Here is a 17,472-nt window from a genome sequence, read left to right as displayed (position 1 = left end):
TTCACAACACATTTTAAGAAATTCTATTTATAGCCTTCAAGCCACGTATAGATCCTCCTAGCTAATGGGCATGTAAGCATTTCTATAATGATTGCGTAAGCATATAGCGTCATGTCACTTAATAAACGATCACATGAACATTTTTGTAATAGTCATTAAAAGGGTAACAGTGTAATCTCTTACAAAATTAATGATCAATTTGAAACTCAAAAAACTAAAAGGACGAATTTTAAATCGCATATCCAATCTTTCTCTATCAATCTATTATAAACTTAAATTTAAATGACCCTGAATACATTGGAGCCACAAGTTACGAAAAGATATAATGCTTTCAAAGATCTTTTAAGTTTCGCGTTTATAACATATATATCATTTAAGTTTTTTAGGTAACAAATAAATCTTTAAGTCTCTAATTTATTGTACTGTTAGCCTTCCAACTGCCGTTATAAAAACACTAAGTATGTGTTTGATTCTACGATGGACAAAATTGATTTTGACAGAATTGATTTTGATTCTTATCAATCCATGTTGTTTGGATAATGTTAAACAAAATTGTTTTTGGGTGTAGAATTATCATAATGGGCATCGATAAATTCGTATACATTATTCTTATTTGAGTTTGTCAAACATGTGCAACATTACACTTTCTTTTTTTTTTTTTTGAAATAACATTACACATGTTAAAGCAACTCAAATTAGTAATTTTGTATTAAAAAAACAACAATTATTTATTAAAAAATCATACATTTAATATAAAATGCCCAAATTTTAAAATAAAAATTTATTATTTTAAACTTTTTAATATGTATAAATTTGCATATAATAGAAAAATCCTTTTGCATGTCATCTAACTTTATTATTTTGAACTTTTAATATTTACCAACTTTTTAATATTCTCTCCGTAAAAAAAAAACTTTTTAATATTCTTATCAATTTATGTTTAGATATTTTGGATTAAAATTATAATATAAATAATAATGTAATTTATAATAATATACTGGTAACCACTTTATTTTTGTTAATTATTAAAGGAAATGGGTGTACCCTCTCTTCAACATACATAAAAAGCCTTCAAGATTTTGGCCAGACTCAAAAGCTAGGAATAGTTGCTTTAGCTAGAATGGATTCTAAGCTCAAAACCAATTCTACACGTTAGAATCAATTTTGGCCTCTCTAGAAGTGGAACCAAACACACACTAAAATAATAACCGTTAACTTGCACCGACCGATGCTTCTTGAAAGCTAAAATATAGTGTTTACTATTGCCTCATTAAGTTATTGTTGTAATGGAGAATAACTTGAAGGTAACATTACAATAAATTAGAAACTTAAAACTTATATATTACAAACCCAAAACTTAAAGTACTTTTGAATGCATTTCACAAACAAAAATGTAAATTTTGTATTAAAAATAACATTTTTTATATTTAAAAAAATTGAGTTCTAAGTTTTTTTTTATTACATAAACCAGGTATCCTCTGTTCCTAGATGTTAATCCATCGAGTCTCGTGAGACCCAAATGAACAAATTCTCCCGAAATTTTTTAACTCTACAATATACTATCGTACACAAAAACTTGATTAAACTAGAAGAACTTAGGCTCTATTTAGTAAAAATAAGTTATAAGCTAGCTGATAGCTGATAAGCTAACTTATAACTGAAAAACTAGCTTATAGCTGGTAATTTATGACTGAAAAGCTACTAGAATAAAATTAAAGTGTTTGACAAATTTAACTGTTGTAAGTATAAAATGACATAAAAATACATGTTTAGTGGTAGTTATTATAATTTCAAAAAAATAAAAAAATAAAAATAATAAGGGTAAATATGGATTAAAATGTAAAAAACTTTATAAGCTCATGGACTACTTGAAATAATATCTCAAAAAATGCTATAAGCTACTTAGTTAAACTTGTTAGTTTTTTTTAACAAGACTTAGATAAACTTGTTAGTTGTTATCAAACACGTCTAAGCTCTAAGCTAACTTATTGAAATATACCTTATTTTACCATATTACTACTACTAGTTAACATTTAATCAGCTTTTTCCATTTTGTTGCTTCGGCGGAGAACAGGTAAGGAAAAAAAACGAAAAGACCCACCTTGACCGTGGTAGCGAATACTCCTGTGGAATGAGACAAAATCCGGTACTCCAATAGATGTGTAGCTTCGCTCCATTTTGCTTAGCTCCTTTTACTCCTTTTCAATACATAGATGTGTGACACATAGCAACCATCAATCTAAGGGCTCATATTACTTCTTTTCAATACTTTTCGAGTACAATTTTAAAATTAATTAAATGGGACCTTGCAAGTGGACGGTGAGATTGGTCTCTTTAGATTAGTCGGTCTTAGATCCGGATACCAAATTTTCAAAAAAATAATAATTTAAAATGAAATATTTTTTATTTGAAAAAAAAGGATTCAAAAACTAAAAAATATTCTCCTTTTCTTTGGCAGTGAGATTTGCACATAACGACGGCGGTGTGACGAAGAAGAACGTGTGTGGAACAGAAGAGATGGAGAACGGTGGCGGTGTTCGGCGGTGTGGCACTTTAGTGATGAGGAAGAGGGGTGGAGCGTATTGTTGTATACTCCTTTCGGCCTTATATGTAAGCAAAAATAGTTTTTTTTTAGATTCATTGAAAAATGAATGTATTCAGTCTAAAATATAGACTAAATATATCACTTTTTCAATGAATCTAAAAAAATTATTTTTGCTTACATATGAGGCCGGAAGGAGTACTATAGTAGCAAAAAAGAAGAGAAGACATTTCCCCACTTGTTTATAAGAGCCAATTTGACTAAATGACACTATTCACTTATCTTTGTTTTGACCATATTTTTTTAATAGTATATAGATTTAAATATTAGCATATAAGATTTTGTTTGATTTATTTTGATGAGTATTTTCAAAATATCAAGTTTTTATAATTTTTACTAATAGAGAATTAAAGATATTAGTGATCAAAATTGTGCGTTGGCATACATGCATGCAGTAGTCAAAGTAGTTCTTATATTTGGGACGGAGGGAGTAACATTTTTAATGTCAGCCCTTAGATTCATTGTTGCCATGTGTCACACATCTATGGATCGAAAAGGAGTAAAAGGAGCTCAGCAAAATGGAGCAAAGATGCACTCCAATATCCCACTCCAATCTTTACCGTACCAAAATCATTTCATAAAAAAAGAAAACAAAAAAGAGAGACCTTTGTTGTCTAAAACTTTTCTTTCTGAAGAGCCCTTTCAGCTGTGCCCTACTGCCCTTTCCTGCATTTTCAAAGTTTCTACTTCACTTCACTCAAAACCATTTTCAACTTTGTTAAGAAGAAAACACAATGAATCCTTCAAGTTCAAGTTCAAGAAAGAAGAAGAAGAAAGCTACTTACTATGATGATCACAACTTCATTAACACCATTTTTTCATGGTCTCTTCAAGACATCTTCAATGAAGATCTTTACAAAAACAAGGTTTCATCTTTATTCTCTTACTCCATCACACGCATTTTAACAAGGTTTCCTTACATTTTAATAATTTTTTATTTTTATTTTTTATATTTTTTTTAGGTGGATTATATTGATTTGTACTTCAAATCTTTTGAGCAATATTTTAAGTCATTTGTGTATCCTTTGTTGGAAGAAACACGAGCAAATCTATGTTCTTCCATGGAGTATTTGTCTGGTTCACCTTATGCTCAAGTGGTTTCTCTTGAAAAGAAACTCTCACATTCATGTGGTAGAAATCACTATGTTGTTAACACTGATACTTGGAAAAATACCTCTTCTGGTTATGGAAAAGAGCTGAACAAAACATTGCCTGGAAATGTTTTTATTTTGGCCGATTTTAAACCCGAAACTGTTAATGATTTAACAAGGTCAGGAAAGACGTGGAGCTTTGTGTTGTCAGCCGGTGTTCTTCATGATACTGAACTTATGTCTACTTTTAAAGTGATTGCTTCTAAAGACATTGACGTAGATGAGATGGGGAAAAAGTCTATGTTTATTATATTCTTGACGAATATAACGCCTAATAGATGGATATGGAACGCCCTGCATATGGGTGGAGATTCGAAGCTGATTGAGAGGATTTTATGTGCTACTGATGTGGTAAGAACATTATCTTTATATGTTAAGGATTTGAGTTGTTCTCATCAAACATTTTTAGTGTTAATTTCTACTATGACAAAGGATAATCACTGTAGTGAAGTTATGGTTATTTTTAAATTTATTTTTGATTGTTTGCTATAGTTATTTGTCACACATTTGTTGAAAGAAAGTATGTCTTTAGAAGTAGTATGTATTGCTTAATTATTTATGAATTTGTGAATGACATTTTCTAGTTTATTGTTATCGAGTCTGTGATGATTTCCAAGTATGACATTTTGTTTTTGCCGATGTATGTTGGGGTGCAGGTTGACAAAAGCTGTGATTACTGTTCTCCGAAGACTGATGCTCTTAAGGATGATGAAACATATCAAAGGTTGTCTTCTGAGTTGAATGAATCACAAACCAAGGCAATTTGTGCTTGCCTTTCTTTCATTCATTGCAATCATAAGTCTACTGTGGATCTTATTTGGGGTCCACCAGGAACCGGAAAAACAAAAACTTTGGGCACACTGCTTTTCGCTCTATTCAAAATGAACTGTAGGACGCTTGTTTGTGCTCCAACTAATGTTGCCATTAAGGAAGTGGCATCACGTGTCTTGAGCATGGTGAGAGAATCATTTGATGGAAATTCCGATGCTTTGTTCTGTAACTTAGGAGACATGCTATTGTTTGGGAATCATGAGCGGCTCAAAGTTGGTGCAGAAATTGAAGAGATATATTTGGACTATCGTGTCAAGCAGCTCATACTGTGTTTCACCCCACCTAATGGCTGGAAATATTGTTTTGGTTCAATGATTGATCTTCTGGAAATTTGTGTTTCCGATTATCATATATTCATTGAGAACGAGATGAGAAAAGAACAGGCGCAAATTGATGATAAAAATTCTAATGGGGCAAAAGTTGACAATCCTTCCAATTCTGGTGTGAGGATGATGCACAAATCTTTCATCGAGTTTGTCAGAGAGAGGTTTCTGTCTATAGCATTGCCACTCAGAGACTGTATTTCCATCTTAAGTACTCATATATCCAGAAGTTGTATTATGGAACATAACTTGAACGATTTGGCTCATCTTATTTACTCTCTCAGTACATTTCAAGCTTTGTTGTTTGAAAATAATATTTCTTCTGAAAAACTGGAAGAACTTTTCTCTCCTCCAGAGAGTCAAGATAGTTCTTTTGAGTCGGTAGTAGTAAGTGCTGCTGAATACTCATTGCACCAGAGCAGAACTGAATGCCTTTCTCTACTACGAACCCTTAAAGTTTCACTTGGTGACCTCGACCTTCCAGATGTTGTGACAGAAGAGTCAATCAGAGAGTTCTGTTTTCAAACATCTTCATTAATATTTTCCACTGCTTCCAGCTCCTTTAAGCTGCATTCTGTTCCCATGGAACCTCTAGACATTTTAGTGATTGATGAAGCTGCACAGTTGAAGGAATGTGAATCCATCATACCTCTACTACTTCCGGACATAAAGCATGTTATTCTTGTTGGAGATGAACGCCAGCTACCGGCAATGGTTGAAAGTAGTGTATGTATTCTAAACATGTCTTATTTAGTTAATTTAGTACCACGGTACCTACATTTTCACAAATGTTAAGTTTTTTTTTTTTTTTTATTGACAATTAATACTAATGCTCGTCCTTGATATGTCTAAGGTTTCTTCGGAAGTCGGTTTTGGAAGAAGTTTATTTGCGAGACTGAGCACATTGGGTCATCCAAATCACTTCCTCAATATACAGTACAGGATGCATCCAGCAATTAGTTCCTTTCCAAATTCATGCTTCTATTTGAACCAAATTCTTGATGCACCAAATGTTATTGCAAAGAACTACAGCAAACAATATCTCCCAGGGCAAATGTTTGGTCCATATTCCTTTATAAATATAGATGGTGGTACCGAAGAGTTTGATGATGAAAATATTATTGAAGTGGCGGTTGTGATGAAAATAATCAGAAATTGTTTTAGAGGTTTGTGTGTGTGTGTGTGTGTGTGTGGGTAATATACATATATGAATCCTCTGTGGTGATTTATCATGTTAGAAATTACTTGTCAATTGAGAAAATATTCCTTGAGATTGTGATAGGCTTAATGTTTGATTTTAGGTAACATTTCAAGCATTAATTAATATAATAACAATCCTGTATCATTTTTTTTTGGAAAAAATCATGTATGTTATTGTGTTTTATTTTTCCTTGCCGGGTATGCTAATACGAAGATACAAATTTATGTTATTGTGTTTTTTAAACTGTATGGTTGCTTAAAGTATTTATAATGTGGTGAACTTTGTCTGGAATAAATTTATTTTTCCTTGCCGAGTATGCTATTATGATTTGTTTGTGTGAACATATTTACTAATATAAAAATACTTCCTGCTTAATGCTTTTGCTGGAATGGTGCAGCATGGCTTGACTCAAATGAGAACCTTAGTATAGGTGTAGTGTCTCCATATGCTGCCCAAGTTGATGCAATTCAGGATATTCTTGGACAGAAGTATGATAAGCACGAAGGTTTTGATGTGAAGGTGAAAACCATAGATGGTTTCCAGGGTGGAGAGCAGGACGTTATTATCTTATCAACCGTTGGAACTGACTGCAGTACTTCTCTTGGGTTCATCTCCAATAACCAGAGGACCAATGTTGCTCTTACCAGGGCTAGGTAAAACCTACCATATGCTGTTACGATTGCGTTTGCATTTGTTTTTGTCCAAAAAGAATGTATGCAATAATGCTATTGCTTTTATATTCAACAGGCATTGTCTATGGATATTGGGAAATGAAAGGACCCTAGTAAGTCAGAAAAATGTATGGAAAACTTTGGTGCTTGATGCTAAAAAACGTCAATGTTTCTTTAATGCGGATGAAGACATGGATTTAGTGAAAACTATATGGGATGCTAGGAAAGAGCTGGACAAACTTGATGATTTGCTTAATGCCAACAGTGTCATTTTTAGAAACTCTAGGTGGAAGGTATTTGGTTTGCCCATCTAGTGATATTACTTATTGTGATCATATACTTGACCTTTAGTTCATATTCCTCTTTCAATATTTGTGCAGGTTCTTTTCAGTGATAACTTTCTAAAGTCATTTAAAAGTCTTCCATCAAAGCAGACAAAGAAGTTGGTCATTAGCCTCTTACTCAAACTCTCTAGTGGGTGGAGACCAAAAAGGATAAAAGTGGACTTGCTTTGTGGAAATTCATCCCAGATGTTAAAGCAATATAAAGTTGAAGGTCTCTTTGTTGTTTGTTCAAAGGACATAGTAAAAGAGTCGAATTTCACTCAAGTTTTAAGGATATGGGATGTTCTTCCTCCAGAGGATATTCCCAAGGTAGTGAAGCGGCTTGATAGTATTTTCGGAAGATATACTAATGATTTTATAAGTCGCTGCAGTGAGCAATGTTTTGAGGGGTAAGTACTTCGATTGATTTGTATTTTATTACACCTAAGATGCTTTAGCTAACTGATTGTGTTTTACATCTTTTTTAGGAAGATGGAGGTCCCAATGACATGGAAAAAATCAACAGAAATCATCAAAATTAAGAATCTTGATAATAATGGAAATGAAGGTGAATCTGCTTATTTAGATCAAAGAATATATGTTGAGAATTCAAAGGTTGAGGAGAGTTTTTTGCTGATGAAATTCTATTCTTTATCATCTGTTGTGGTTAGCCAATTGCTTTCTGATTGTAATAGTAATGAACTGGAACTTCCATTTGAAGTATCGGATGAAGAACGTGACATAATACTCTTTTCTCGAAGTACATTTGTATTGGGTCGCTCTGGTACCGGCAAAACCACTGTTTTGACCATGAAGTTATTAAAAAAGGAGGAATTGCACCATTCGGCTCTTGAACAAACTTATGGAATTAAGAGTGTTGAAGTTCCTTGTTTGAATTATGATAAAGAGTACAAAGACAGTTCTACTGTAAATGGCAGGCCTGTCTTACACCAATTATTTGTAACAGTGAGTCCTAAACTTTGTCAAGCAGTGAAACATCAGATTGTTAGAATGAAAAGGTATGGAACTTCTACTTCAGACTATAAGCTTTTCTTTCTTCTTGTTAGATAATTTACTGTTAAAATGGATTGTTGATCCCTATTTGTTTGTCAAAGGAATATCTTCACCTACTTGTTACTTTCAAAAGCTAAAAGTGAGGTCCATAATACTAGGAATATCTTATTTGTTATTGTTTTATCTGCGTTGAATTGATTTTCATATAGTTTTTGTTGGATGTATACATCATTTTATAGAGTGAAATGCATGATGAGTGTACTTTAGCTTGGCGTGTTTTGACTACTAACCCTCCTTGTTGTCCTTTGCTTAGTGTTAACTGGCGCCCCTAATAGTATTTAAGTTTGCTTTCTAATTAAGAAATTAGGTAATGGTAATGAAGATACACTGTTGTAACTCCTTAATTTTAGTAACCATTGTAGTATCACCACATGTGCGGGTATTTTGAAATAAATCTGTCTCTCATGTTTGTTTATATTGTGCATACAGATTCATATGTGATGGGGATATTTCCGCTGATAGGTGTTCTATTGAGGAAGATATTGTTGATGTTGATACATCAATACAATTTAAGAATATACCAGATTCTTTTGTTAATATTCCTGCCGAATCATATCCACTTGTGATAACATTTCAGAAGTTTCTAATGATGCTTGATGGGACTGTGGGAAATTCTTATTTGGAAAGATTTAATGATCTGTCTTCTCTAAGTGAGAACATTGGTGTAAAATCTGTTGCTTTGGAGACTTTTATAAGGAAGAAGCAGGTGACTTATGAGAGATTTGACTCATTATATTGGCCACATTTCAATTTCCAATATACCAAGACATTAGATTCATCCAGAGTGTTCACAGAAATAGTGTCTCATATAAAAGGGGGCATGCAATCTTTGGAGCCTGGTGAAGGGAAGTTAAGCCGTCAAGATTATCTTTCCTTGTCTGAAAACCGATCCTCAAGTTTAAGCAAGCAGAAAAGGGAGATCATATATGATATTTATCAAAGTTATGAAAATATGAAGATGGATAAAGGGGAATTTGATTTGGCTGATATTGTTGCTGACATTCATCGCCGACTCAGAATTAACAAATATGAGGGTGATGAAATGCACTTTGTATATATTGACGAAGTGCAGGATCTAACCATGAGTCAAATTGCTTTATTTAAATATGTTTGTCAAAATGTAGAAGAGGGTTTTGTTTTTTGTGGGGATACTGCACAAACCATAGCAAGGGGAATTGATTTTAGGTTCCAAGATATCAAATCTCTCTTTTACAAGAAGTTTGTGCAAGAATCGAAGAGAGGTGCTTATAACAAAGGAAAGGATAAAATGAAAGTTTCAGAAACATTTTTACTGAATCAAAACTTTCGGACTCATGCTGGAGTGTTGAAGTTATCCCAGAGCATCATTGAGCTTCTTTTCCTTTTTTTCCCTCATTCTATTGATGTTTTGAAGCCTGAGACCAGTTTGATATACGGGGAAGCTCCTGTTGTTCTTGAGTGTGAGAGCAAAAAAAATGCAATTGTAACTATTTTTGGCACCACTGGACATGAAAGTGGTAAAATTGTTGGCTTTGGAGCGGAGCAAGTAATTTTGGTACGTGATGATTATGCGCGAAAAGAAATTTTGGAATATGTTGGGAAACAAGCTCTTGTTCTAACTATTTTGGAGTGCAAAGGGCTTGAGTTTCAGGTAGTTTAAAAATCATTACATTAATCTGATTCATTTTTTTAAAAATGTTGTGTTTATTTGTTTTATTGGCCATGTGTTCTTTTGCAGGATGTATTGTTGTACAACTTTTTTGGCACTTCACCCTTGCAAAATCGATGGAGGGTGGTTTACGAGTATATGAATGAACAAGATATGCTGGAACATACAGAATCCAAGTCTTTTCCAAGTTTCAATGATTCCAAACACAATATTTTGTGCTCAGAGCTAAAGCAGCTATATGTGGCTGTCACTCGTACAAGACAGAGATTGTGGATATGCGAGAATACAGAGGACTTTTGTCAACCTATGTTTGATTATTGGAAAAAAAAGTGTCTTGTACAGTTCAAAGAACTGGATGATTCACTTGCTCAGGCAATGAAAGTTGCTAGTAGCCCAGATGAATGGAAGTCACGTGGCAAAAAGGTTGTTTTAATGTCTACCATTATATTCATTTTGCTTTCCTAGTAATGTGATTTATCCTATATCTAAATACCTCATAGGTGATATTATGCTATATCGCTAATAATTTTATACTTTTATTATTGTGTAAAGCATAAAACCAAGGTTTTAGATGTGTCTCTTTTGTCTACTATTCGTTTTGCTCCAAATGATATATTATTGTGACTGATTCTTTGCAGTTATATTATCAAAATAACTTTGAGATGGCTACAACGTGTTTTGAAAGAGCTGGGGACTCTTATTGGGAAAAAAGGTCTAAGGCTGCTGGCCTTAGGGCAACTGCAAACCGTTTACATGACTTGAATCCTGAAGATGCAAATGCAGTGCTTAGGGAAGCTGCTGAAATTTTTGAAAGCATAGGAATGGCCGAGTCTGCTGCCCAATGTTTTTCTGATTTGGGGGACTATGAAAGAGCAGGTATGAACTTCAGCTTTTGCATCTATGTCTGTACCTTTATGTCATGTTATATTGAAAAGTATTTTTTTGAAAATTTGGTATCCGGCCTTAGGACCGACTAATCTAAGGGGACCAATCCCACCGCCCACTTGCGGGGGCCCCATTTAAAGGCAGAGTTTTTTTTTGCTCTGTATGGACTTAGCCCACCGAAATTGGCACCAGTGGGAATCGATCCTGAGACCTTGAGAGGAGCATACTCCAAGGACCCAAACCAACACCACTCGACCAATCATTTTAGAACATAAATAGCAAGTGTACATTTATGCTCATTTGCCGTGGTTGCTGTGACTGTAGTTTGAATCTTCTCAAGAATATAAAATGAATAAAGTTCATTTAACTAATGAATATAGAAATTAAAACTCTTAGTAAAATTTATAACAAGTGTTTCTGTGATATAAAATTGGACACCAACATTTGTAGCTTGTTGTGAATTCATCTTAAAATCACACCAATAAAAGAACTTGATGTGTGGAGCAATAGAACGGCAACCAATAATTAAGTGGAATAAGCAATAATAATAATAACCGATAAACAAGATAAAGGAGAAGAAAGAACACGATAATTTGTTTACCCAGTTCGGTCCAATAATGACCTAGTCTGGGGGAGAGAGCAGCCCCTCCGTTCCACTATATCAAACAAGTAACTTTACAAAGAGTTCCAATTGAGTTACAAGAATTAATCCTAATTCTACCCAAAAACCCGAATCTCTTCCCGTGGCCAAGAGACTCAATTTGATAAGTGTTTCCCAAGGTGTACCACAAAGATAGTTTGCCCACTCTAGAGTTGTACCAAGAGAAAACTCTTTTTCCTCTCTAAAACCCTAGCCCTTGTGTGGTGGCAAACCCTAATCCTTGTCTCTACATCTCTACTCAATTTTTCTATGAATAAAGTGATCCCTATTTATAGAAAAATATATGCCAAAAAATTAGTAACAAATCTGTTTTAAAATAAAACAAATCCAAGTCAGAATATCCTCCAAGAAAAGATTTTTCCCAAAAAAACAGCAAAACAACACATGCTGTGAAAACGCGCTGCGCCTGGGCGTGAGCTCCTACGCCTGGGCGTGAGAAGACAGAATTGATCCCAGTTCTGCATGCCTGGGCGCCAGCTCCCACGCCTGGGCGTGAGCAGGCAGAATCTCTCAAAAACATGATTTTCTAACTTCTTGTTACCGAGATTTCAAGGCATATCCAACATAGCTGTTGGCGTTAATTTTGATTTTATATGTTGTGGTATTGGGATGCTTGTTTCTGTCATTTTTTTAGTCCTTTTGTTTAAGAGGATTCCTCTTTTCTAACCACCTTAACAGTTGAACACTAAACAACAGTACTACACATCTTTATTGAAAAGTTGCTAGAGGGCTTATGTTGGCATCTTTGTAGTATTGTAAATATAGCAGAGTATCTAAATCTATCTACCAAGTTTTTTGCAATCCTCAAATTTAGAATAATAATTAGAAAATTATTTTCATGTTACTGTTTCTTTAGTTTACCCCTATGATGCACGGGTACTCCATTTGAGGGAGAGTGCCAGTACTGCGTACGTACCAGTACCGGCTACATACCTGTACCTTAATTTATGCCCATACACGTACATTAGTTTTTCTAAAAATGCCGTACCACGTACCGTATCGGGTACCGGTACCGTACCCGCACCTACGTACTTTACCCTTTTTAAGAACTATTTCATATAGTTAAAAAAATGATTTTATTTACCATAAAGCACTGATCATTCATTTACACTGACAAGAAAGTGTCAAAGTAAACTTGCTTGAATTTTTTTAGATGTTATTACTTATTATAATCATCCCTGAAATCATTTATGGAGGAGTTGTATATTAAGCCACATGCTTTGCTCAAGAGCTTCAAGATATAATCTGTATTAATATATAATCTGTACCAAGATTATTTTTATGACTAAAGAGCTTGAAGATACAAAAGATTTATGCATATTCGTTTAAAAATTACACCTTTCATCTAAATATAGCTTTTGTTATAGACTTAAATATTCCCGACAAAGCTTTAATTATAACTATTCACTACTTTCAATGATACCTAACTTTTGTTTTAGTTACTGGTACTATTTAATTGACATCAGGTTATGTGAGTGCATGTAAGTTCTTTTTTTGTTGATGAATCCATTTGATTTTTTAGGGATTTGACTTATTTTATTGTACAAACATTTTAATTGATTGTCTGTTTAGGCAAGTTTTTGCATTATGAACTTTTAATCTTCAAAATTAATCTTATTTCTGCTAACAGGGAAGCTTTACTTGGAAAAATGTGAAGAGCCCGATTTGAAAAGGGCAGGAGATTGCTTTTATTTAGCTGGTTGTCACGAAATGGCAGCTCAAGTGTATGCTAGAGGAAGTTTCTTCTCGGATTGTTTGAATATTTGTGCAAAAGGTGGATTGTTTGACACTGGCTTACATTACATTCAGCAATGGAAACAATATGAAAGTGCTGATCCTGGTTGGGCTAATAGTCATGATCTCTACATAATTGAACAAAAATTTCTGGAAACGTGTGCCCATAAATATTTTAGCAGCAAAGATATCAAATCGATGATGAAATTTGTTAGAGCTTTTCATTCGATGGATTTGAAGCGTAAGTTTTTACAATCATTAAGCTTACTTGATGAACGTCTTGAATTAGAAGAGGAATCGGGCAACTTTGTGGAGGCTGTAAACATTGCTAAGATGATGGGTGATATTCTTCGCGAGGCTGATTTGCTAGGAAAAGCTGGTGAATTCTTGGAAGCATGTGAACTTATGTTTTTCTATGTACTTGCACAATCTCTTTGGTCTGGAGGAAGCAAAGCGTGGCCCTTAAAGCAGTTTACACAGAAGGCCGAGCTTTTGGGAAGAGCGTTGATATTTGCAAAAGAAGTGTCAAGCAGCTTTTATGAGCTTGCATCTACAGAAGCAAAGATACTGTCAAATAAGCATGACACCATCATTGAAATAATGAATCATTTGCAATCTTCTCGCATCCATAATAGTACAAGAGGGGAAGTGCTATGTTTGTGGAAACTGCTGGACTCTCATTTTCGGTTGAACTCCTCTAAGTATGTCTGGCGAGAGAATATATTTGATGTTTCAGTTGAAGGCATGATTATGAAGAGTCAATTTTCTGTGGAGACCTTGTTTTATTGTTGGACATGTTGGAAGGATAACATTGTTCATATGCTGGAATCCCTTTCAAATTTCAAAACTCAAGAGCAGCTTCATCAGCACAACAGTTATGTAAAGTTTGCATTAAATTATTTGGGTGTTCAGAAGCGGATGTATAATCTAAATGAGATTTACCTTTTGCTCATCCCTGATGCTAACTGGGTGATGAAACTAGGAGATAGATTGCTAAAGAAGAATGGTAAGATAGTCTCTGTTGATGTTCAACCTTTAGTTTCTTCTGCTCAGATTTACTGGAGTTCAGAGTTACTTTCTGTTGGCATGGATGTCTTGCGCAACCTAGATGCACTCTACAATTTTTCAGTTAATAAAGCTTTTTCCAAATTCTGTCAAGTACAGTCTTTATTGCATATCTATGAGGTCTCAAAATTCCTTCTCAAGTCCAAATGTTTTAGCCATGGCCACAGTGACTTGAGAACATTGGAGAGATTTTACAGACAGACAATTGAGTGTTTATCCCATCATGTAGTTCCCCTTGACTGGAAGAAATCACTGGCAAAAGAAATGGTTTATCAAAGGATAACTGAATCTTGGCAGGATATTATGAAAGAAGTCATCTATGAAAACACCAAACGGAAAGATGAAAACACTAAACGGAAAGATAGATTGACCTATGGTCTAATCGGAAGGGTGGTAGTTATGATTCTTGGTACATCTAATGTAAAAAATGATCTGTTTCGGCAAATTATGACAAAGTTTGAAGATAACCAACCCTGGAAAGATTTCATTCATAGCTTATGGTTGTGTTTAGGACATGGAGTGGTTTTAGAGATAAATCGCATTTGTAAGCTTCATAGTGCATTGCAGCATACTTGCAGTGGGAATTGGAAAACAGAAGTTGACTATCTGTCTCCTAGTTGCTTTATGTATCTTGTTGAACGTCTATTGCTGTGGACCTCAGGCTTGAACGGGTTCATTTATGCGACAAAGTCATCTTTCACTGAATGGCTTATTTCACAAAATGAAGATTCCCTTACAAATTTGGGCTTTTTTGCTTCACAACGGCGAGACATGGGAGATGTCTATGATTTCATTGCGAATATCCTCCTTGAGTTTGTTTCTGATGAAAATGGCACCAAAACCTGGATTGAAAAATCAAGCTTGCATGTGAAGAATTACTTTCCATCGCTTCTCCTGAGGTTGATTGTTTCAATGTGTTTGCTTCTTCTCACCTCTGGGAGTGGGAAGTATTTGGCGTTACTTCGCAGTTTGTTGGGGAAGAGCAATGTATCCTCTCAACTTCCATTAGACTTTTTAAATGTTCTTCAAAAGAAACGCACGGGTTTGAAAGTCTTTGCTAAGGCATTTAAAGTGATTGGCAACCCCTTGGTGATTGCTAAGCTTCAGGACAATTCTCCCGAAATTGGGTGTTCAGATGCTGTGTTTGTGGATTTAACGATATGCCAAAAGAAGGAGCTCATATTAGAAACATTATTTCCAAGTAGAGTTGACAGTGTGGGAGAGGAAACCACAACAGTAGCCTCTGATTCAACATCTAAGGAGTTTTCTTCAAACCTTCCAAATGAATGCTCTTCTGTTTCACATCAGGAATCAGATGGACAGATAAAAGATGAAGTTAACAGATCTATGAATGCTGACTTCTTCTGGAATTGGTTGGAAAATTTCGGGTCTGCAACTGATGTATCATGTCTTAACAGTGTCTCACCTGATTCCTTAATGATAAAGGTCAGCCAATTTTATTTTTATTTTTTTCCGAATAAAATGTGCTTATTTCAAACAATTAATATTTATATTCTTTTATCACAAGATTTTCTTTCCTTCACTTTTTTCTATTCTCTCCAGGAAGTTTTGGATCATTATATTCAACTTTTGAAATTGTCAAACCCTATTAAGATGGAAAACAAAAATGTTGTGGAGGAGTTGGCGTGCTTGCTTGATGAAATGAAGCAGCTTCGAGCCGCATTGAACACGAGGTAAGTAATATAAGTAACTTGTCATAATTTTTTTTTTTTACTTAAGTAACTTGTCATAACTAATCGTAAACAATATTTTGGTAGTTCTCCAATACTTATCAGCACTTTAAGACATTGATTGCTATATGATTTTCTGTTTTTGCTTTATTTATTAATCTTTTTGTTGTCTCTTATACAGTGATTCAATGATTGAGAAGAACACTCTAATTGTACTTTCAAAGAAAATTCTTTCTAGACGATCAAAAGTAGCGCACATCTTGTCTAAACTGAATTTGGCCTGCCAAAAGAGAAATACCAATGTTGAGTCAGAGTCAGATCCATCACAAGCCAGGGCTGAAGTAGGCAATGATGACCAACACGAGCAAAATATTTTGAAGGAATCAAAAGATGAAATGCCCAATAATTCTCAAGGTGCAGGTAATTCAGGACATGGAAAGGCCAAGGGGAAGAAAAGCAAATCCAAGAAAAACAAGAAAAAGGGTAAGAAATGAAAATTGTCAGGTTTATGTACATGCAAATGCTGTAGTAATTTTTGTTTTTACACTTCAAACCGTCTGGTTATGGTATTAGCTGAATTTGGAATCTTTGCAACAAACTTTTGAAGATTTATTATTAATATGAAAATGCATCCTTTTGTCATCGAGCAAGGTTGGTGTAATTTTGTCAAAGGCTTAGCATTCTTTATATAGATAGCGTTGGTAGGCAAACAATGTGTGTAATCAAACCGATGTAAGACACACTAGTATTATCTACTATCCTTGGTCTTTCTTTGGTGAGATTGGAACAATCATGTGAAACCTTTGTTGTCTATAAAAGCTCAGAAAATGGTAGTTTCTTTTGTTAAATTAAACTAGTTTGATACTAGAGGGTTGATCATGCCTGTGATTCTTAAAATTTGCGCTTGCTATATATCGCCAATATTAATATGAATTAGAATTTTCAGACTGTATTCCTTCTATTGCAAGCCTTCTGATTTTATAATTGGAAGAAGGGAGTAACTAAAGTTTTTTAGTTTGCTTATTTCTTCAGAACTTGTTTCTGGATTCTGGAATTGGAAATATTAAAATGTGTAAGACAGAATATTCTTCCCCTCTATATTGACTCACTAGCCTATCTTTTTCCATGTATCGATGGTTATGAATGCCTAATATGTAATAACCAATCATGTTTAGGTCCCAAGGGGAAGAGAAATATTCACATGGTACATTTTGTTCATCTGTTGTTTGGGGTTAGATCAATACTTTGACAGGAACAGACAATGTGAGGAACAATTTTGTAGTTGCCAACATGCTAGATGCAACTCTTGACATGTCATTCAATTATGACTAAAAGTTTTCCGGAATACAGTGGGATCTACGTAAAGTTGATAATTATGAGTGTTACGATGAATTTGATTGGGAAGTTCAATGGCAAAAAGAAGGAGATTCATTAGCTCGTTATTTAGTTCGAATTTTGCAATAGTACTTTACTGTAATATTTTATCTAAACTAGGATCGATTTCTTATTGAGTATTTTATTTATTAAAAAGTGACGTGTTGAAATTACTTATGTTAGATACAATTTAAAATATTTTGGTAATATTTTTTGTAAGTTCAGTTTAGTTGGTAGG

General features: G+C 34.2%; 1 protein-coding gene across 2 annotated transcripts; it reads left to right on the top strand.

Moving 5' to 3' along the window:
- Window positions 1–3,160: 3,160 nt before the first annotated feature.
- On the top strand, window positions 3,161–16,740 carry LOC123916542. 2 transcript variants are annotated; one of them, XM_045968016.1, is made up of 14 exons: window positions 3,161–3,468; window positions 3,565–4,104; window positions 4,410–5,633; window positions 5,761–6,073; window positions 6,506–6,761; window positions 6,856–7,072; window positions 7,160–7,512; window positions 7,591–8,121; window positions 8,606–9,806; window positions 9,894–10,247; window positions 10,463–10,700; window positions 13,001–15,615; window positions 15,733–15,863; window positions 16,042–16,740. In XM_045968016.1, exons 1-14 carry the CDS (start codon window positions 3,337–3,339, stop codon window positions 16,352–16,354), a joined length of 8,418 nt encoding a protein of 2,805 aa, XP_045823972.1. In that variant the 5' UTR covers window positions 3,161–3,336; the 3' UTR covers window positions 16,355–16,740. The 2 variants fall into 2 exon arrangements, with proteins under 2 accessions (XP_045823972.1, XP_045823971.1); XM_045968015.1 differs by having other exon boundaries at window positions 13,001–15,863.
- Window positions 16,741–17,472: the final 732 nt, after the last annotated feature.

The sequence above is a fragment of the Trifolium pratense genome, linkage group LG3 (assembly GCF_020283565.1).
Source record: "Trifolium pratense cultivar HEN17-A07 linkage group LG3, ARS_RC_1.1, whole genome shotgun sequence".
Lineage (NCBI taxonomy): Eukaryota > Viridiplantae > Streptophyta > Magnoliopsida > Fabales > Fabaceae > Trifolium > Trifolium pratense.
Note: the sequence above shows the minus strand (reverse complement) of the source record. Positions and strands in the feature narration are given on the sequence as shown.